Genomic DNA, 21,294 nt, shown 5'->3' with positions numbered 1-21,294 from the left:
TTAGATCCTAGCAGTTATTATTTTATCATTAACATGTCTGCAATTAATCAGCTTCACTTCAAAATCAGTGCTGCATATTCATACATTTTATTATTAGTAATATTATTCTTATTATAAACAGGATTTTACTGTAGACCAACCAACTGGAGCCAGCTGCCAAATGCACCTCAGTTAAATATTAGTACAACACAATCCACCCCCCCCCCAGTCGTTGATTCAAAGCAGCTCTCTGCTTAACCTTAAACTAATCAAAGTGCTTTAAGGAATTTACTGTACGTGTGAGTGTTTCCATAAAGAACACAGTACCAGCCAAAGGTTAGCATGACTAAGAAAACACTCTTAAATCACATATTAACTATAACTGTATCTTAAAATATAGAATTTGAATTTTTAAAAAAAGAAGAAATATAGTAAAAGGAAAACCTAAGCATCACTGCCCGTTTTGAACATGTGTAACTTGGACCATAACATAATTTCCAGGTTACTGTTGCCATGTTCAGTTAAACAACAAGTAGCTGGTTACATTAAATGTACAATGACTTTTGACTTTATTAACTAGCCAACAGAATCACTTAACAACGCAGCAAATATTAATCATTTATACTTAGCCACAAGCAGGCCCCATATAACACTGGTGCTTAGGGCACTGACATGTACTGTGCTATCCCACGAGTTCCTTAAGTAACAAATAAACGCAGACTAAAACTTACTTACTAGTATTTTTTTTAAAAATAAGATCAGCTGCTCACAGTCACTGTTGCCAACTGTGGGATTTGAAGGTGACCACCAGAACGTGTTAAACCCAACATTTAAAACTGCAGCAATTCAGATGCAAAAGTCACGGTAAAAATCTGCAGTGTGCTTGCAATTCAAAACCTGCTACACCACAATTCCTCAAAAGTAACAGTCCAGTTATAAATACACTTTATATTATACTTCCCCGTATCTAGTTAGGATGAGGTGATTTGTTGAGCTCCTGTAATTGTAGTGCTGTGGGAAGCTGTCTGTGGTACAGCTGGTAAAACCTCCCTGAGTAGACGGCAGGAAGCTCCTCCATGGTGAGGTCGATCTCATCAAAGCCGCGCTCCAGGCCGTGAAGCAGAAGACCGGCTACGCGAGAGGTGATGGGCGTGGTGTCGCTGGTTTTGGCCAGCTCGCCGATGCCCAGCCACTCGCAGCGCAGACACTCCTGAGTGCAGAAGTTGATCTCGTAGGTGAGCGGGCTCAGGCGGCAGATGATGTACATGTCGGACATGCCGAAGGCACCGGGATGGTTGTGCTGCTGCCGGATACTTAGGAGAGATCTGAACTCGGAGCGAACGCCAGTTTCCTCGTAAACTTCACGAACGGCAGTCGCACCTGAAAAAAACATTCGTTTAACGTTTATATGTGGAGGCATTTAAAAGATCCTGATACAGGAAAGATGATCTGATTCCACTGCCAGTAATGCAGATGGTGGTAAGATGTAGGGAAATGGGAAAATACATTTATTTTTGAACATTTGACGCTGCTTTTTGGGTTGGGTCATGTATATAATATTAAAGCTGCTTTTTTTTAAAAAAAAAAAAAAAAAGGTGAATTTGAAGAATTTGCATATATATCATGTGCCTTATTTTGTATAGTTCAAATGAATGTATATGTATCATTTTTAAGTATAATGCTATACTCAAAAGACTTAGCTACATGTACTGTACTGTAGTTTTTTGCTCTGTTGAGCGCGACACTCACCGATATTTTCTCCTGGATCGGACAAACCACCAGGGAACTTCCAGGCGTTCTGTGTCTGAAATTCAAGAGCAAAGTTCAAATTTAACATCAGTTGAGATAGATGGCACTGCTGTAAATGTACCTTAGATAATTAGCAACAAGTACACTGCAACAAGGTCTATTTTACTCTTAGTCTAAAGTCACTTACTTTTTAAAAAGAGTGGGTAAAAAAAAAAGGAAGGCCACATTCTGCTTCCTGTTTGAGATCACGCTGTAATAATGATACATGAAGAGAAATGTTTAATGCGTCCTTTCATGTTATGTTTTCGGTTTAGTGCTTCACTCTGGAGATTTTTACAATTGCTGTGGTGAAGTGTGTTGTCCAAAACAGTTTCACCACTTACCTTTGATATTTAATGACAGTTTGCTGCTGGTTAAATTATGATCTCTGTATGTATATATATTTTTGTAGTTACTTAGTTACTTACGCCTTTTTTTTTTTCTTGCAAATCCTTTCTTTGTGAGGAACACCAGTGCACTACAGCAGTTTTTTCTTGTATTGTCAACCAAATGCTATATTTTTGGAACTAAAGCGTGCTGGAAAAAGAAATAAAGAGACTTTATGTAACTAAAATTGTTGAGGCTTTTTAAAGTCAGATGTCTCTTCCCGTAAGAAGCAGTCAGAGCCGAATGTAAAATCATTCCAAAGAAGCGCCGTAAGAATGCTGACCATACACAATCTGTTCACACTAAATCTACTGAGAAAGGCTGCATAAATGTCACTGCACGATGGTTAAACACTCTTACCATTACCTCATTCAGCTCCCTGATGGATATAATTACCTTAAGCCCACTGGGAATCTGTCAGATGTCTTGCAAGAGTGATAAAGCTTGGTTTCTTTTCAGGAAGTTCATAACCCTCTGTGAGCTCTGAACAGGCTCGGCCTGTCAGAAGCTTTCTACTGCCAAAGGGCCAGACTGTTATAAAGACCGTTTCCAGTAAACAGCTCGATAGGGAGGAGGAAAGGAGGAGGAGGAGGAGGAGGAGAGGAAGAAGAGATAAAAGACTCCCTACACTTCCAGGCCACTAACTGCTTCCCTCTGCTTCTGGACACAAGCAATCAAAATACATTAAACGCTCCTATGATTCCAGGCTGGTACGAATATTAGATGTAAGCAAGCCCATTTATATTTCTGTTGTTTATAATGCAACATATATTTGTCATATGAGCCAAATTTTTAAAGTTAAGATGTTTTTTTTTCTGTATTGGAATAGGATACTTTTAAAATACAGTACCTCAACACAATGTAGGTGAGCTAATTAGATTAATAAATCCGGGTCTTGCATATGTAGGTCAAACCTCTTGGATCAGCATGGCAATAATTTCTGTTACGTTTGGCAGCGGTGCCTTCTTTTATTTTTAGCAGACATTTTCTTCATGTAGAGGTTCAGCCTTTTTCAGCCACTTTGTATTCTTTGACAGTGAACAATGGCACATGTGTTCCTGTTGATTTGTGGAATAAACGTGCTCATATGCTGCTCTTTGGGACACACCGTGACAGCTAAAGACTGGTTTCATTATCTGTGAAGCTGCTGAAAATGTCAAAACACAGGATGATATCATCAGCTTGGGTTTTTCTGGTCAAAACAATGGCTCAAACTCAAATGACAGTGATGTAATGGTGAGAAAGCAGCAAATTCTTAGATTTAAGATTATTAAGATTAACCATTACTTTTCTCACTGTTGGCAAACTAATTATATCTACACTACTATTTTTATATCGTTAGCTATACAGAAATACATACAAGTACATGGTAAGAAGTCATTAAATCACATGAAGTAAATACCACTTACTGTATATAAAAGATGGACACAGCCACCATGATGTCACACTTGGGTTTGTGGATGCTTTGAAGCCTTCATTTAAAGAATTTAGATCTTGCTGTCTTGCATTTTTTTTTTTTAACCGGCCATGATGATTTGGATTTAACTAAGAAATTAAGGTCACTACAATCTCATATGGTAGCTACTTCAAATCACAAGCAAGCCACGCCCCAAATCATGCCCTGTTTATCTGCCATTTTACTTTTAATAGGGCCATAAATAATTTTATGTACAACAGAAAAAAAAAAAGCTTGAAACTAGCAACTAAGATTCAGATATGCATATTCATTTTGAAGGCATTTTTGAAGCAATAAATCAAGTGTGAAGTGCATTCATTGGTCTTCCTTTTGGCAGAGATGAGGTCCATCTTTTTATACAGCCTATGGCCCCTACTGGACTCAAACCATGTTACAGAGTATGCGCAAAAGTCTCTGATATCATATTTTTAAGTTTAAACTTTAGTTTAGGCTGCTTATTTGAAAAGGTCTTAACTTGTTGCCTCATATAATCTGGAGATAGATGACATCTTTCGAGACATAAACAGTTCCCAAAACACATCAACATTATACAATCACTTTTCAAAACTGTTAGCAATCTTGTTTGGGCTGGCTGAAAATGCAAACAAAGCCCTGCAGAAGAGGATTCAAAAGAGGCCTGTTGTAAGCGAACCTCAGAACAGCGTGAGCACTACAGCAGGGCTCTGTGAGGGCTGTTTGAGTGCATTCAGCTCATGTAAACACCGTGTTTGCTTGAGGTCAGCTAATTCTGTGTGGAGTTATGTTAAGTGTGAGAGGATTTCCACCCAAGGTTTAGATCAACAGAGGCACAAGTCACTAAAACAAAACTGATCATCCACATTTTTAGGAGCAACACGACCGAAGCAGCTGATGACTGAGAGATCAGTTTCTCGGAAGATGTTTGATTAAGCTGTGTAATATGTTCAAATAATAAAGTCATACATGTACCTTATTTTTGTCTTGGACAACGAGAACCTTTCCACTGGACTCATCAACAACTGCACCTGGACAAATCAATCAGACATTAATTTCATGCATTATGCAAACACCTGTGTCCCAATATGCTTTGCACATATATCTTAAGAGAATTTTTATTTTAAGCTAAATGTGTTTGGGTCAAAGTTACTCATTAGACTGGACACATAAAATCTGCATCATGTGAAGAAGAAGGCCTCTGGAGGTGAGCCTCTGTCAGGCAGATAACAGCTGCCTTGTTCATTTTTTGCAGTTCTGCTACAAATCTCTGACCTAAATATTTATCAAGATGAAAAACGGAACAGTCTGAGCTGCCGGGCCGGACGGTAAGAAGATGCGAGTTTTTTGCTAGAATAAAACCATAATGACTGTGGTGGTGGTTAGCAGTGTTGCCTCACAACAAGAAGATCCTGGGTTTGAATCCAGTCTGGGGCCTTTCTGTGTGGAGTTTGCATGTTCTCCCATGTCTCTGTGGGTTCTTTCAGGGTTCTCCGGCTTCCTCTCACAGTCCAAAGACATGCATGGGCTTAGATTAATTGGTGACTCTAAAACAGCCTGCAGTGTGAATGGTTGTCGGGCTCTCTGTGTTAGCCCCTGTGACAGGAGAGGATGGGGACAGCCTGTCCTGGCTGTCCCCATCCTCTCCTCCTGTGACAGCTGGGACAGGCTCCAGCCCCACAGTGCCCCCCCCCTCCAGAAGCATAAGAAAGATGGATGGGAAAACTGTAAAGACATTAATCCTACAGCAGCTTACAAAATGTGTTGGAATTATTGAGGAACCACACTGAAAGCCTCAAAGTCAATCTATGAGACAGCTCATCCTACTTCTCACTGTTACTGGAAACTAATGTGCAGTGTAGTGCCATACATGTCACTAATGGAAGGGCAATTTTGCTGAATCCAGTAATACAGTCAGCAGATAAAACTCAGTTTGTTTTTTGGCCACTTGAGGACAGCAAAGACAAACTATGAACACAACAGCGACATATTTACTGCCTTACGTTGATAAGGCAAACTTTGCCTTAGACATATCACCAAACTAAAATCAATTTGCAGTTATAGTTAACCTGGTGAAACAGAGTCTAATACTTGATCTAATTTTTAGCTCTGCTTTGTTCACGTAAAAAAAAAAAAAAACTCTCGAGGAGCAGATTCGGTTCGTTGGCTGCCGGTTCATTAGCTAGTGGAAAAACTTTGTGAGTTAGCCATCTGGTGCCACGTGATGCAGGAAAAGGATCCTTTTTTAAGCCAATAATTAAACAAAGATGACACTACCAAGTACAGCGAATTTGCAGGGTGGAAAATCCCAAAGAAAACCTCAAAAAGATGCTCCCTCCATGAAGCTGACGGGACCACGTGTGATCGTCATATGAGGAACACTTTTCAGACACAAGTACTGATGTGATCCGTTGATAATTTATATAATATTGATAGTAGCTGATTTATCATCAGCATCGCATTTAAAGTAAATATGGCCAAACTCAAATGGATACATACAGAATTTATGCTAAAAAATACAAGAATATTTTTATTCTTGAACTGTGAAGCTTCTGAAGACCTGGACAAATTCTGAAAATATGGGGTTAACTGAAAATTGTTTATGTGCAAGAGCAAATTTCTTTATTCTCTACAGCTAAACAGAGTCTGAGTGACTCAGCTGAGAAAGATGTGGACATCCCATTTCAACATTTAAAGTTTTTCTCTCATGTTTGAGCATTTTTTTTTTTCAGCAGGTAGTGACTAAGAGAGGCAGCTATGCACCAGTGCTGACAGTTGAGGAGGAGGAGGAAGAAAAATGAGCCACTTTCCTTTCCGGTTGCTCTGTCTGGCCGAGCAGGACAGGCCTCCTTAAATGAATGTCACAGATGCGTAAAGAGGGATGGGTCTTCCTAAAGACTTAACTTGGACTTCCAAGTGGAAATTGATGTCATCCCCAGTCCCTGTGCCATATGACGCAGGAGGAGGCCTGGTTTCTGCTAAGGGAGGCTATCATTATGTAGCCCTCAGTCCAGGAAATAAAATGGTCATGAGGAGCAAGTGGGGGGGAGAATTACAACATGAGACGAGAGGATTCGTAAAATAAAACTGTTAATCGTTTTAACTGTGAGCCACATACAAGTACTGTCTGCTACTCTTTGATGTAGCAATAATTACAGGTTCATTTTCTCATCTTTACATTTTGAGGTCATTACGAATCTGAGCTTGAAGCCCGACGAACTTTAAAAGTAAATCTGTTGATTCAAGCTGCATGCTGGAACCGAGGAGGAGAAATAACTAGAAAGGATGAAGAAAAGGAAGAAGAAGAAGGAAGGAGTAATAAAATTAATTAGCTCTTCCCCACTCCTAAAATGAAGATTAAGCCGGTACAGCTATAGGTCAGCGTTGATTTAAAATGACGCATCAGGCATCCGGATGGCGGAGGAGTTATTGGATGACTGATTTCCAATCACAAGTTATACTTTTTGGCCCAAGTGTTGTGAAAATAATCAAGAGTCACTGTCAGCACGCACATAAACAAACAGAAATCTAAACATCTGTGTATTTCAGATTCCTGAACTCAGTTTCATCAGCAAACAATTCTGGCATCAAAAAATGGGAGTTCCTCTCAGAGATGCTCTGGACATGTTCTGACATGCTTCAAGTGCATCTGCTCTTTGCTAAAGGTAGAAATGGCACTCTGCCCTCTGCTGGACAATCAGAGAGTTAGCACTCAGGGAGAGCAACTCCTCTTCCTGTTGATCTTCTCTTCACAGTCCTGGTGAGTGAATTTCCATTTACGTAAGTGAAATGGGCCAAAGTTGAGAAATGCAACATCCCAACTGACAAACAACCTTTTATCCATTTTAAAATGATAATAAACTTCTGGCGTTTTGAGTTAGAACCAAACGTAGGCCACAGTTTACTCCAGCTTTAACGATTTAAAAATAATTAAACGTGGCAGCTGAATAAAGTTTGATTTTTCAACACTTTTACATCTTTTGTCACATCTGTTGCACAACCCCTTCCAACCCGTAAATGCTTCGCGTGTTGGAAGGGGTAATATTAAGAAATAAATGATGACAGCAGCTGTCATCACTGCTGCGTTTACATAAACTTTGTGTCTGTAACGATTGTCATTTGTTCCAGCGCGATGAAGCAGCTTTTTGTAAGCTCGAGCACTCAAACTCTTCCCAGTGAAGGGTCGGTTTAAAAAATGCCAGAAAGCAACGAGATGTGAACAAATGGTTCAAGAATTAAAAATCAAAACCTGATTTAGATTTGGCTCCATTGTGCACTTTTGGATTGGCTCCTTTCCTTTAAACGACCCCTGGAAGTCTCATCCTGACCGCTTATTCATGCACAGCTGCAGTTTGGACCTCAGACTTGTGCAGAGAGTATCAAGAGGACACTTGCAGGTTTTTTTTCCCAACATTCACTGGGTTGTGCGCTATGAATTCGTTCCTCGGGGTCAGACTGAGTTCTGTCCTGAAGTGTCTGAGAACAGACAGAAACAACCTGTGCAATCCAGCACCGGCACACAGCTCGATGACAACAAATCAATGAAATCATCACTTCAAAACTGCAGTTTGTATTGACTCGAGTTATCTTTGTCTAATATTAAAACTTGTTTGATGATCTGAAACATGTAAGCGTGACACATATGCAAAAATTAAGAAATTAGGAGGGGAGCAAATACTTTTTCACAGCACTGTAAATGTCTGAATTTAATATAATTTATTGTTCGTGCTTTAACTGATAGTTATTTAAGATAATTAAAGGAGTTTGCTGCAAATGTATTACATAGGCCTTGTTGGTTATACTGTAATTTTTAATATGAAGGATATAACTAGTACTTATAACATTAAAATGCGAGCTGACTGAACTGAAGTCAGATTAATTTTTTAGGACTGGACATAAACTAGAAAAAAGATCTAGGATTTATGTATATTTCAGCACATACACATGACTCTATAAGAACACTGGTTTGACCAAATAATAATAACTTGGGGTCCACTTCATAACTTTCTTATAACTCTATCTTATGGTTTCCTTCAGCTCTATGACAGCAAACTCCATCCCAGGGTTGGGTCACGGTTAATGGGTCACGTACAGTAAAGTCTATTTTGTTGTCAAGTGTGCTGGACCAGTGAAACAGTTCTATAATATACTGGTTTATTAATCTGACGTGCAAGTAAATTTAAGTGCAATTTCAACAATATGTCTTATTGCAATTGCTGTCATGCACTACATATCATCTACAAAGGCAGAAACCCTTCTCATGTAGATGTAAAAAGCATGTTATTGACTCCACTGTACTTTTTAAACCATGCAAAGTGATCCAGTGGGTTCTGGCACACAGTGGGCTGCAGGTGTGACACATGTGCCCTGTCCACTCTTTTTAATAAATGAACCTCAGGTAAGGCTTTTCCTGTCAAAACTGTTCCCAGAGTCATGATGTGTTTTTACTTTCAAGACAGAAATCTCTACCTGCCACTCCAACTTGGTGAGTTGCAAAGCCCGGCAGTCTGCTGTCCCCCTCTCCCAGCCAAAGCGCCAGCACGGCGTGGTCGTTTCTGGCGTGATGGAAGGTGAAGCCGTGAGCCGAGGCGGCAGCAGCACATCGACTGAGAGAGATGGGTACTCGGAGCCACACTGCTGCCTTCCCCTCTGCTTTCCACTGGGCCAAAGAATCTGCACAGTTCAGACATCACATGTTAACATGCATCCAAAAGCTTTTTGAACTGTGTATTTCCCATCGCCCATAAACTATAAAGTGCACAAAGAAAAAGGAAATATGTGGCAGAAGTGACATAATGAAAAGTGGAAAGCTTTTAAAAGGCGTTTCCACCTAACTGAATTTTGAAGATCTTAAGAGAGAGAGAGACAGAGAGATGGGGAAAGATAATGAGAGCAGGACAAAGAGCAGATCCGTTTCTGGTGGAAGTAGCATTCATGTGAGATGAACAACTGACAACAACTAACTGGATTAATGCAGACAGAAAAATAGATAACACACACTTTTAATTGCTCACTGAGAGTTGTCACTTTGCATTTAAGCGAGATAGTGAGTACTAGCTACATGAAGCACTGCTGAAATACATTAACTTATAAAAAGAATAAAAAAAGAAATGTGCATATTTATTTTTATTTTATTTATTTTTATTCTTCTTATTTATATGTGTGTGTATATATGGTTGCAGGTACAAAATACATTTCACTGTGCATTGTACTGTGTATAACTGCGCATGTGACAAATAAACACTATCTTATCTTATCTTATCTTATAAAAGTGGGCAAGGGGTTATGTTTAAAGGACTCCCCACTTATCTAGACCAAGAACATGCTTCTTTTAATAATTACAATGTAACAACGACAGTAACAATGTTTTGCGAATATTAAAAATAGAAGTTACTGCTTTTGCACGGAGCGACAACACAGATCAGACTTTCTACCTCAGCTATGCTCTCTTGATTTAGATGCTATTCGCAATTTTAACCTCAAATAGAAGATCCCTTTAGAAGAGACCTTATGCACAAACAGTGCAGACCTACTGCAGATCACTGACAGGTCAGTGGTTAAGACAGGTTAATGATTTATGAGCAGATGAGGAAAACATGAAGTGTGCACTGCTCTCTTTCCCCTTCTACACTGTAGGGAGACTTCAGGACAACCAACCCCGCAGTAAACCGCTGAATGAGCTCTCGCTGATGTCCTCCGACAGTCCGAGCTCAGCCAGGTTCACGGTCACTCCACCGAATCGGTCCACTTTGCCCGTTAAAGCGCTGACCCCGTGGACTGGCTGAAACTGTGAACAAGTCGCAGTGCAGGAAAAGGCACGGGCAGCTGTGCGTGCGGGAGCAGACGTTTCATTACAAAAACGTCCTCTCGTCAACGGCAAAAGTCTGGAAACAAAGGTGCAGCCGGCCATATCACAGCAATACCACAAACAACCGAATAAAGGCGAAATTTATTCAGCTGGCAGCCGGTATATGAGCGGTCCCGTGCAGTTGCGTAAACGTCCGTCTTGGAAGTTGCGTAAATACCGTAAATACCGGTAAAACTGAACCCTGACAAGAAGTGGAACAAACTCCTTTCACATTTCTGCCAATTCAGCCATGTGAACTTATAATGTTTAGGCATTATTTTAGAATTGGATAATAAATCTGCCAAGTAAGCAGTTAAATTCTGTAACTATCGGTTTTCTTTAGTAACAAGCTGTTGTTAACTTAAGCTCTTGTTGTACCTGTATTCTCTAAGATGTCATATGCTGTGATTAAGCAAACAAGAAGTCCTGAGGTGCTTGTTGTTCAGTAGGTATATGCCGAATTCAAGAATGCATGCTAGTAGTATGAGCCATTGTTTTATTTATTTCGTTTTGTGTTTCCACTAGCCTGTATAATCAAATATATAAAATTAAACATCATTTCTATGGAGTTTTGCATTGTTTTTCTTTACTTCCGCGATCTTAAAAGAAAGCTTTTCCACCAGAGATTAATGCTTTTCAGATATTATTTATATTTTTGTAATGGAATATCTTCTTAAAAATACCACATAAATGTTTCACAAATAAATAAATACAAAAATGCCACCGCTACCTGCGAGGAAAGGCTCATACACACGCAGTTTTACGGTAAATGAAGGCGGGACTACGCGTTAACCAGGAAGTTTACGACACCGCTTCGTGTTTACACATGTTTCCGCTTTCACGTGGAGGCGCTTTTCGCAATTAAAATGTCTTCAAAGAAAAATAAAAGCAAAACAAAAAAAGGGAGTGAAGGGGATGGTTCGCTCTTAGAGACTGAGAGCCCAAACGACTCTGCAAGCCTGCAAACATGTGGCGCCCACGGAGGAAGCTGCAAAAGTTCAAACTGCAGCTCTTTCAGTGTCATCGACTTCATTGAAAAAGGTAAGAAGCTGAGACATGAGCCTAAAGGTTCAACAGGCTGTGGGATAAAAATCTGCTGTAGCTGATGCTCAAACGAAGCTATCTGTAGGATGAAGATGGAAGACCCGCTACACTCACTGGACCAGTAGGCAACAGTGATGCTGCTGGTTCACCTGTCATTTTCTCAGCTGTGTGCCTTTCTTCTTTTTCCTTTGTTGTGGTTTTGTGACATTTTAGCATCATTTAAAGTTGCATTTGTGCCTCTTTTTTCTTCTTCCTAATATTCAGTAGTCACCCAAAGGCTTTGCAGATGCATAGATGGGCTACCTTCTCCAGAAATGTTCAGCCGCTTTTACGAACCAAAGAACTGATTTCTTTGTGAAGATGAGTCCTCACACTGAAGCGTAGTTTTAACTGTCCTCTCCTCATCCCAGTCTCTGGATTCCTCTAATAACTCGTAATGCCTCTTCCTACTTTCTGCATCAGATAAAAATGCGCTGCAATACTTGTGCTTCTTGTCACGATTACAGTGGCCGGTGGGGTATGTCAGTGCTCAGCTTTGCGGGGAAAGTTTATTCCAGGGTGCAGGAAAGGATGCTCCAGCTAATGGTCAAACCTTGAATTCAGGAGGAGCACCTGTGGTGTGTGTACTGTGGGAGTAAGGGGTCCTGGACCCGCTGCTAGGGGCCATTAGGTATAACTGAAGTGAGAACTATGCCTGCATCCTTGGCACAAAGTCAGGCATGTTTTCAGTGGGTGCTCCACTGGGTTGCCCCTTGTCTCCAGTCCTGTGATTTTCATGGTCAGGATCTCCAAGGTGGAGGCCAGTTGAGGAGGGTGTTCACTTTGGGAACCTCAGAATAGCATCTCTGTTTTTTGCAGATGATGTGGTTGCAGGGAGTGTAAGAGTCAGCATCTCCAAATCTGCGGCAGTGGTTCTTTGCTGGAAAATGGTGGTGCATCAAGCGAGGTAGTACAAGATCTCATTCAGGAGTGATGGGAATGTGGAGAAGGAGTTGGACTGGTGGATTGGTGCGGAGCCAGCAGTAATGCACGTGTTGTTCCAGGCTGTCGTAGTGATGAGAGCTGATCCAAAAGGCAAAGCTTTCGATTTATTAGGCTATCGAGATCCCAACATTCACCTGTGGTGTGATAAGAGTAAGGTCACCAATACGAGTAAAATGAGCTTTCTCCTTAGGGTGGCTGGGCTCAGCCTTAACTCAGACATCAGGAGTCACTACTCCTTCATACTGAAAGGAGCCAGTTGAGGTGGTTTGGATATTTGGTCAGTTATGCTCAGCTGGACTCTAAAATGTGCACTGACGGAGAATTTGGGGTGAGCGTAGCAGCTATAACTTGTTCACAGAAGGCCTGGTAGTTTTCTTGGAGCTAAATGTATCCAAAACAGAGAGTATCATAATACATTTTAGGAATCTTCAGTCTGTGATTATTAGAGACGGCGTCGAAAGTAACAAGTCGTAGATTCAAATGAACCTTTGAATGTAAATGAGTTTGGACGTCCGTGGCACCAGCTCCCAGTTTAGGCTCAGATGACCTCTTTACTTTTAAGATTTACTTTTATTATTTGATGAAGCTTATAGTGAGGACTGGAGCAGGTGATCTGGAACCATTCCTCAGTTATTTATATGGCTATAAACTTCCCATGATGCACTGCGCCCCCCCCCCCCAACCAAAAAAAAAAAAAGACGCAATAAAAACAAACAAACAAACTGGTTATGGCAGGTAGTTGCCCCTCGCTGAGCCTGGTTCTGCTGTGGTGGAAGGCAGTCTCTCATCCCTTACATAACCTCACAGAACTGCTTTGATCCCTGCAGCCGTTGCACTGCTAAATGAGAGCAGCACCAGACAGTGCACTTTATGCATGCATTGTGCTTTAGGCTTTTGAGTGAGTGTGTGTGGGTTTGTGTGTGTGTGTGTGTGTGTGTAGAAGCGCTTTGGCGCTTTTTAAAAATACTCAGACTTATATTTTTGATGCTGTGATTGTTAGTTTTAAATGTATTTGTTGAGATGTCTTTTGAGTCTGAAATAAAACACTGCTGTTGTTTGGCTGCCTTTCAGTGAAGTAATCTAGTTCACTTTTGAAATTTTGGAAAGTTTTTTTTTTTTTTTATTTGGGCTCAGGAAAAATAAATCACTTCCTGCTGAATGTGAAGAGAAGATGCAGTACAAACATGAGGTGAAATGTAACGCCATCATTTTATGATCTGGTAACATATGAAACCAGGAGGAATTGCAGCATTTGAATTATTTAATGTCATCATGTGTACAAATGAATAATTTAATAGGTACTTTCATTTTTGATACATTTGCCACATTTGATACTTTCCTGACTGCTTTTCTTGAATTGTTTGTTTTAATTTGCCTCACAGCTGATGACAAAACGCCCAAAAGCTGCAGATCAGCTTTAGCTCAACTCAGCCTCAAATCAATGAAATCAGCCGGCGTCTGCATCGGGAGACCCGTGCTGCTGACGAGCCCCACAGGACAACAAGAGGTACATCTCATCTCATCTCATCTCATCTCATCTCATCTCATCTCATCTCATCTCATCTCATCTCATCTCATCTCATACCATCTCATCTCATCTCATCTCATCTCATCTCATCTCATCTCATACCATCTCATACCATACTATTTTATACTTTCTCATACTTTCAGGTATGCTTGGGTTGGCCAGTTGCCTCCTTTCCAGGTGGAAAAGTTGGCCTGCAGAAATGTGCTCAGAACAACCTGAGAGTAAAGTCAGGGGACGAGGTCATGCTGCACCCAATAACAGGTCCCGTGGTTCAGGCTGAAGAGGTGGTTCTCTCTAACAGGTAAAGTTATCTGGCTTTCATTGAAAAAATAAAATAAAAGTCTGTCGACATATATTTATTATTCCAGTTTGCTCTGCGCTTAAAACTATACTACACCACAGTGAGTATAGAGCTGCCAGTGCATCCTGCAAAATGAATACAGGCTTAATTAAAAGTCCTGCAATATAATGTACATTAATGAGAGTTGTAATGTTTAGTTTTTGCTTCTTCATTTAATTGTATTGTGCTGCATTAATATGTATGCCTTTTAAAAATCACTCACTGACAGACACTTTTTTGTGCAAATAAGGTAGATGCTGCCATCTGCTGGGAACAATATGCAACTGCAGTTCAAATCTCAGTAATCGATGAAAAGTCGAGAAAGACTATAAAAATGTTTCCGGGTAATTCTCAGCTATGTGACACTTTTTTCAGGTCAAAAGATGAAACAATAGAAACAGACGAATTCAAGAGTTTCTTCCTGAGGTCTCTGGGTAAGTCTCATCACGTCATCATCATCATCATCACCTCACCTTGCATCTGCAGCTTTTAAAGCTTTTCAGTGGAAAGCACACACTTTTAGCACATCTGACTGTGCCTTTTTTTTTCTTTTTGCATAACTCTGCCCCTGGTGTAAAGTGCGTTTTATGTTTCGGTGCATAAGTTGTTAATATTTTGCCAAAAATGCCTGATCCTCTTCCGTGCACCTTAGTCTCTAAGGCTTGTACTTAACTCTGTTTGATTGCATTTCTCATAGTTTTTTTTCTATAATCAAGCAGATATTTTCCTTTATTGGAGTAAATGCTGTGTATTTGTCTCTCTTATATCAGCTGGGAACATCATTCTGCCAGGGAATGTCCTTTCCTTGAGTTATTTCGGCCGCTCATGCAGTCTTCGGGTTGAAACCATAAGAGGGGAGGATGGCATCACCCTCCGGAAACCAGCTGCTGTCCTGGGAGCGGGCCATGAAACTGAAGAGTCCTCTGTGATGAACTCTGTGCTGGACTCCACATCAGCTGACCTCTCTCTGCAGCTCAGCATGCTCTCTGTTGATGACAACAACGATGTAACACCAGGGACACCTAGAGAGCCCGGTCCTGCAGCCAGCACCCCATGCCGACCTGCTCAGCCCCTTTCCCTCTCCTCACACCCTGCAGCTCAATCCTACAACTCCCCAAATCCTTCAGCTGGGTCTGTGGAAGCAGCTGCCAGTCTGGAGAGCTCGCTGGTCTCAGAGCAAGCAGAGAAAAGCTCTTTAGCACCCCCTGCTGGTGTATTGAGTGCTGACACCTTCTACTGTCTATCATGCTCCACCAAAGTCAGTTTTAATAGCAGAGCGGGGCAGATGGATCGAGATGCAGAAGCTAAAGGGTCAAAGGTCACATATAGCATGATTGGTGGACTCAGTAACCAGTTGGATGTCATCAGAGAGACTATCGAACTTCCACTGAAGCATCCGGAGCTGTTCTCCAACTATGGTATTTAAAACTGAGACCCCCAGTGGGCTCATTGTGATGTGCGGTGTTGCAATTAGATTTGCTGACTCTCGTTAAATATCCAAGTGTTGTCTACCTCAGGGATCCCACCTCCAAGAGGAGTTCTCCTCTACGGTCCCCCGGGCACAGGAAAAACTATGATTGGACGAGCCATAGCCAGCGAAGTCGGAGCTCACATGACGGTGATAAACGGCCCAGAGATCATGAGCAAGTACGGTCATACGGCACGATATTTCTGTTCCAGTAGATTATTTTGGGAAGAATTTACTTACATGTTACCCGAAGCCACAGAAAGTAGATTCACTGACTTAAAGAAGCACGTTGTCTCATTTCTTTGTAGATTTTATGGTGAAACAGAAGCGAAGCTGAGACAAATATTCAGTGAAGCATCTCAGAGGTAAGTTTTAGTTGAGCTGCCTGCACTCAAAAGAAAAAATCTAAATTAAATTTTTTTATGTTAAGTAACATTTAACATGAATGCACACAGATCTCTCACAGTTGACATGATAGCATCGTACTTATTGTTTATACTGGACCAAAGGTAAAAAATAAATAGGAAACGAGCCATTAAAGGCCTGACGCAGGGCCGTCTGTCTCATCTACTGTTCACCAAAACCTCATCAGAAATGGTCCCACTGAAGGATCCCCGTCACTCTTGTTGGTCAAGAAGTCCTTCTTAAGGAAGGGAAACGGGAAGAAGAGGCTGAAAATCAGTGGCAACAGCTCTGATGGAGTTTTGGGGTCAAAACATCGTCAGTATGTACAGAGGAGGTCAGTGAGGGCCATCTATGAAACACGGTGGAGGCTCTGTCATGGTTTGGGGCTGCATCTCAGCCAGCTGTGTTGGAGATCTTGTGAGACTGATGGAATTATGAACACAGAACAGTACAGTCAGATTTTAATGGAAGACCATCGGAAAAGCATTGGCAACGGTTTCATTTTTCAGTGTGACAATGATCCCATACGCACTGCCGGTGCAGTCAAAGCATACCTGGATAGAAAAACAGGCGGTGGAACACTATCAGTCACGGATCGGCCTCCCCAGAACCCAGACCTAAACGTTACTGAAGCAGTGTGGGATCATCCTGACGGAGAACGGAACAAAAAGAAACCAACATCCGAAGAAGCCTGGAGAACTATTCCTGAAGCCTTCTTAAAGAAATGAGAAGAAAGCTGCCTGAGAGAGGTCAGGCTGTGTTGAAGAATAAAGGGTGGGGGGGTGTGACACCCCCACACCAAGTTAATATTTGGTGTGGGGGTGTCACACCAAATATTAACTTTCAAGCTCATTAGGATTGAACTCTCTGTTTTTTGCCTTCTACACAGCATTTTTCTTTGCACATGTTTAAATAAATCTGGGAAAAAAATATGAAGAAATGAGGGGTGGTTCAAGACTTTTGCACAGTGCTGTATTTCTGACATTTTGCTTGGTTTGATAGGCAGCCTGCGATCATCTTCATTGATGAGCTGGATGCTTTGTGTCCAAAGCGAGAGGGAGCTCAGAATGAGGTGGAGAAACGAGTTGTTGCTTCTCTCCTGACTCTGATGGATGGGATCGGTTCAGTAAGTATCCGAGTAATTGTGCTCTACAGCCACAACGATGCTTCCCATTAGAAACTGATCACAGGGATAAAATAATGGCAGCTCTTTGCTGCATAACCTTATGTGCATTTTTTTAAAGTTTCAGTTTTTTTTGGAGCCTCACTGAGTCATCCTCTCCTGTTTTTGCCAGCCTACAGCACAAAAAGGATGCTCACATGTCTTCTCTTTACACATGAATACAGCAGTCTGTTTTACATTAGCATGATTATTGCTAGAAGGCTGGGATTAGACTGAGCAGCAACTGCTTGTTCAGTAGACACATGTCTTTATACTTTGGCTTTCCGCAGCCAAACGTGGCTCCATCGTAATATGCCCTCATTGCAAATACAGATTGTCATGCAGAAACCATCTCTGCATGCTGGACGCCCTTCAGACACTATGGGCTGCATCTCCCGGGTGCTGTTTGTCCTCTGAGCTCTGTGTTAGTGCCTGATGAGAAAAAGGATGATTTCCCCCCACACACACACCCCCCAGTGGGAGTCTGGGAAAGAAATCACCCAAGGCTGCCGTGAGCTGACAATTTGTCGTAACTTTATCAGCAAACTAAATCTTCCCGTCCCCAGGCAGAGAAGGCCCTCGTGTGGATTGGTGATATTACACAGATGCACCAGCTCCCTTCTTGCTCCCAGCTCCTGTCTGTTTTCCAAACCAAGGTCATCATTACTGATTGGTTTGTGGAATGTGGAGAAAGCACTTCCTGCTCCACGGCATTCTTCCTTGCACTGTAATTTATTTGTGTTTCAATTCTCTTTCCAGTATTAAAAGGTGGAAAAAGGTTTTCTCATCTTGCGGGCAGACCACCCCAGGAAGTGCAGAACTGAGCCAAGTTCAGCATCAGACCGGGGTCACAAATTCTCTCAAGCTTTGAAAAATATCTTCGGCATATGAAATGCTGAAAACCAGCGGGCTGAGTTTGGCAAGTGGGCTTAAATTTAAACTGATGACTACGACCTTTGACCTAACCTAAGAGTGAGCGTGGATACCACAACCTGCCCTGCACCAGGCCAAATTAAACAATTAAAGTAGACCACAATAGTGAAAACGACCCGCTTCATAGAATCCACATGTTTAAAGGGAACTCATTATGTGCACCTTGTTTTTTTTATTCTGTGCCTTGCTGTTCATCCTCAGTAATGAAGGGGATCAGTTTTAGTTCCCTTCCTGCTCCCTTTAAGGTGGCTTTCTTCTGATTGGCTGCATCAGCCACAGATTTGAACAACAGGTGGGCGGGGCCTCTGTGTTTACAGCTACAGCTGGCTGACTGAGAGACCACGATATGCATATCTGCTCTCATTCACTCGTGGGTGTTTTTTGAAAGGTCACTAGTGTTTTTTTTTGTTACTGTTGTGGATATTTGTACATTGTTTATCTTGTTGGATATTTTCAATTTTATGTTAAGTTTGTTGCACTTTTTAAAAATGTTTTTTTTATTGTTAACACATTAATATGGGTTCTATCATGGCCTGACCTCTGTTAGGAAAGAGCCTGGAGCTCAGGGGTAAATACAGACAGTAGAAGAAAACTGTCTGAAACGGAGCCCTTTAGATCAGTCTGGCCCTCGCGTTTGGTTTTGTAGGATTAGGAAACATCAGAACGTTGCGTTTAAAAATAACCTGAGCTTCAGAAAATCCCTGTCCCTCCTTCTGTAGTGCTAGCTGAATGCTGAAGATACAGGTTGTGATTTTTATTGCCATCAGAATGAGATAAAGGCCCGTGGGGTGATGTTCTTTCCTGAGTTCATTGATTGAGCATCTGCCTGGCTGCAGCATACAGATCATAAAATTGTCCCGTCTTACTTATCACTCATAATGTGAATGTGCTGAAGCCCTGATCAAGATGTTTCTGGCCCACTTCGACCCTGGTATATAAACTATCACTCAATGCATGTGTATTGAGATTTTCTGATCCTTGAAGCAGCATAACATGTAAACTATGTTATTATCCCAGAATTAGCTGAACCTGCTTTCTTTCTTCTCCTTCCAGGAGGGTCACTCAGGTCAGCTGTTGGTCCTGGGGGCCACAAACCGGCCCCAAGCCATTGACCCTGCCCTGCGCAGGCCAGGACGTTTTGACAAAGAGCTGGAGGTACATTCAACCAGGGAGACTGCAGTGTGTTTCCAATCAGCATCACTCTGTTTGTGAAGAACAAGTTTCTTCTGGGGCTCTGAGCATGTGTACAAGTATTTGTACCGAGTACCAATATACTAATCTCTTGATTTCACGGTGGCAGGTCGGAGTTCCTGGTGCCGCAGAGCGTGCAGATATTTTGCAGAAGCAGCTGAAATGCGTGCCGTGCAGCGCCACCGAGGGGGAGCTGACGCAGCTGGCGGACGCTGCTCACGGTTATGTAGGAGCAGATCTCGCAGCTGTTTGCAAAGAAGCAGGCAAGTAAACGCTGCCCTGTTGTCTCATAGAGAGCAGAAATGTTCGTTTCCTAGTTGTAAGAACAAAAACGGGTTTGAATTGTGGGAGTGGGTACCCCCATATTACTCTTACTTTCTCTCCCACTCGATATCTGTCATGTAGAAAAAAGTACATCCAACAAGGCAGGAAAGGTTTCAGCTGCAATCTATGGAGGTTTTCTTGGTTTAGACTTTTGACTTGAAATGTTATTCTCAGATTTGCAGCAATAGAGTTTGATGGTCGTGTGAACCGTTGTAAGAATGTAGCTGAAAGCAGGGACATCGATGGCGACTCAGAGCAGCTGCTCAGAAACATCAGTGCTCCTCTTTGCATTGATTTCCTTTTTGCACTTCATGAAAACAACATCGTTTAGGAAAACAAAACACAGTTGCACATGGCAGCTGGCCCAGAAGTGCTCTCCATCTTTTAGTAGTTTAGTTTGCCCTGCGGGCTGAGGTATCCAACCAACAAACAGAAATGACTGACAGTTTGTTATTGAGCTCTAGGTGCATTCTAGGCCTCATGTTGTTTTCCCCTCTTTCCTCTTGACCTCTGTTTTGCTTGCAGTACGTTGCCCAAACCACAATAACTAGTGAATTATTTCCATCGAAATTATTTTTACCAATTTTTTGAGACATTTTCTTGGAGTGCCTGAAGTAGCCACAGCTCCTTTGAACACACGGGGTCAAGCATCCTTTGATATCTGCCAAAGAGGAAGTTGGGAGTTTCAGTGGTTTCTCTCACTGGGATCCGAATAGCACCGAAACCACCACTTGTTGTGAAATTCCTGTGCCCCCTCACCCCTACTGCCACAAACCATCCCACCTCACATCCCTGAGGACAAGCATATTGGCTTATATACGTGTGTATCTGCTCTGCATGTGCTCGATTGTGGGGGTATGTGTGATTGTTCGAGCACATGCTTATTTGTTTTTCTGTGGAAGTGTGTGTATGCGACCGTGTATGCCTCCTGGGTGGTCCCACCGCCCGGGGTACGTGGCGTATTGCCTTTCCAGCTAAGGAGGGAGTTGGGGCTGCTGCGTGGAAGCATTCCGGCAATGAGCGTAATTTACTGTCCGCAGAGGGCCAGACGTGACTGGCAGTGTTTTCTGAGAAACCCCCTCACACCCCCGAGGGACACAACGACCTCTCCAACCCCGTTCGACACCGTCAGTTTCCCCAAAATCTCCAAACCAAAGTGACAAGACCAATACAAGCCCCTGCAAAAGAAAAAAAAAGCCACAGGAGAGCTAACGCTTAATGCACTAAAGACTTCTTTCTTTCAGTTGGCTGCTTTAGATAAAAGCAGCCAACTTTACTCATTTAGATAAATGAGTAAATTTAAAATTAAGTTACAACTGCATCATTGTTGTATTGATCAATCTACAGCTGTAGTGCAATAAACATTTTATCTGTCTGCAGCCGTGAAAAAAGCAAAAACCTCACCGGATTTAAATTTGGCTGATCTCCCCTTCAAGGTCATCTCCTCGCGCACCTCTGGACGTTCTGTCCACACTTACAGAGAGA

The 21,294-nt window shown here is 41.9% G+C and overlaps 2 protein-coding genes across 2 annotated transcripts in view; one reads left to right on the top strand and one right to left on the bottom strand.

Moving 5' to 3' along the window:
• Positions 1-71: 71 nt before the first annotated feature.
• Positions 72-10,577, bottom strand: nudt6 (nudix (nucleoside diphosphate linked moiety X)-type motif 6). Its single transcript, XM_030739465.1, has 5 exons — positions 10,241-10,577; positions 9,053-9,256; positions 4,559-4,614; positions 1,729-1,783; positions 72-1,359 (listed from the first exon to the last, which is right to left on the bottom strand). Exons 1-5 carry the CDS (start codon positions 10,491-10,493, stop codon positions 947-949), a joined length of 981 nt encoding a protein of 326 aa, XP_030595325.1. The 5' UTR covers positions 10,494-10,577; the 3' UTR covers positions 72-946.
• Positions 10,578-11,229: 652 nt separating this feature from the next.
• The window catches only part of afg2a (AFG2 AAA ATPase homolog A), a 110,567-nt gene continuing 100,502 nt past the window's right edge, over positions 11,230-21,294 (top strand). The window contains exons 1-10 of the mRNA XM_030739292.1: positions 11,230-11,471; positions 13,841-13,965; positions 14,130-14,287; positions 14,702-14,760; positions 15,097-15,744; positions 15,844-15,973; positions 16,103-16,159; positions 17,202-17,325; positions 19,348-19,449; positions 19,595-19,748. Coding sequence (XP_030595152.1) covers positions 11,297-11,471; positions 13,841-13,965; positions 14,130-14,287; positions 14,702-14,760; positions 15,097-15,744; positions 15,844-15,973; positions 16,103-16,159; positions 17,202-17,325; positions 19,348-19,449; positions 19,595-19,748 — 1,732 coding nt within the window. The 5' untranslated portion in view covers positions 11,230-11,296. The remainder of the gene's footprint in view (positions 11,472-13,840; positions 13,966-14,129; positions 14,288-14,701; positions 14,761-15,096; positions 15,745-15,843; positions 15,974-16,102; positions 16,160-17,201; positions 17,326-19,347; positions 19,450-19,594; positions 19,749-21,294) is intronic.

Source organism: Archocentrus centrarchus, chromosome 10 (genome assembly GCF_007364275.1).
Source record: "Archocentrus centrarchus isolate MPI-CPG fArcCen1 chromosome 10, fArcCen1, whole genome shotgun sequence".
NCBI lineage: Eukaryota > Metazoa > Chordata > Actinopteri > Cichliformes > Cichlidae > Archocentrus > Archocentrus centrarchus.
Note: the sequence above shows the minus strand (reverse complement) of the source record. Positions and strands in the feature narration are given on the sequence as shown.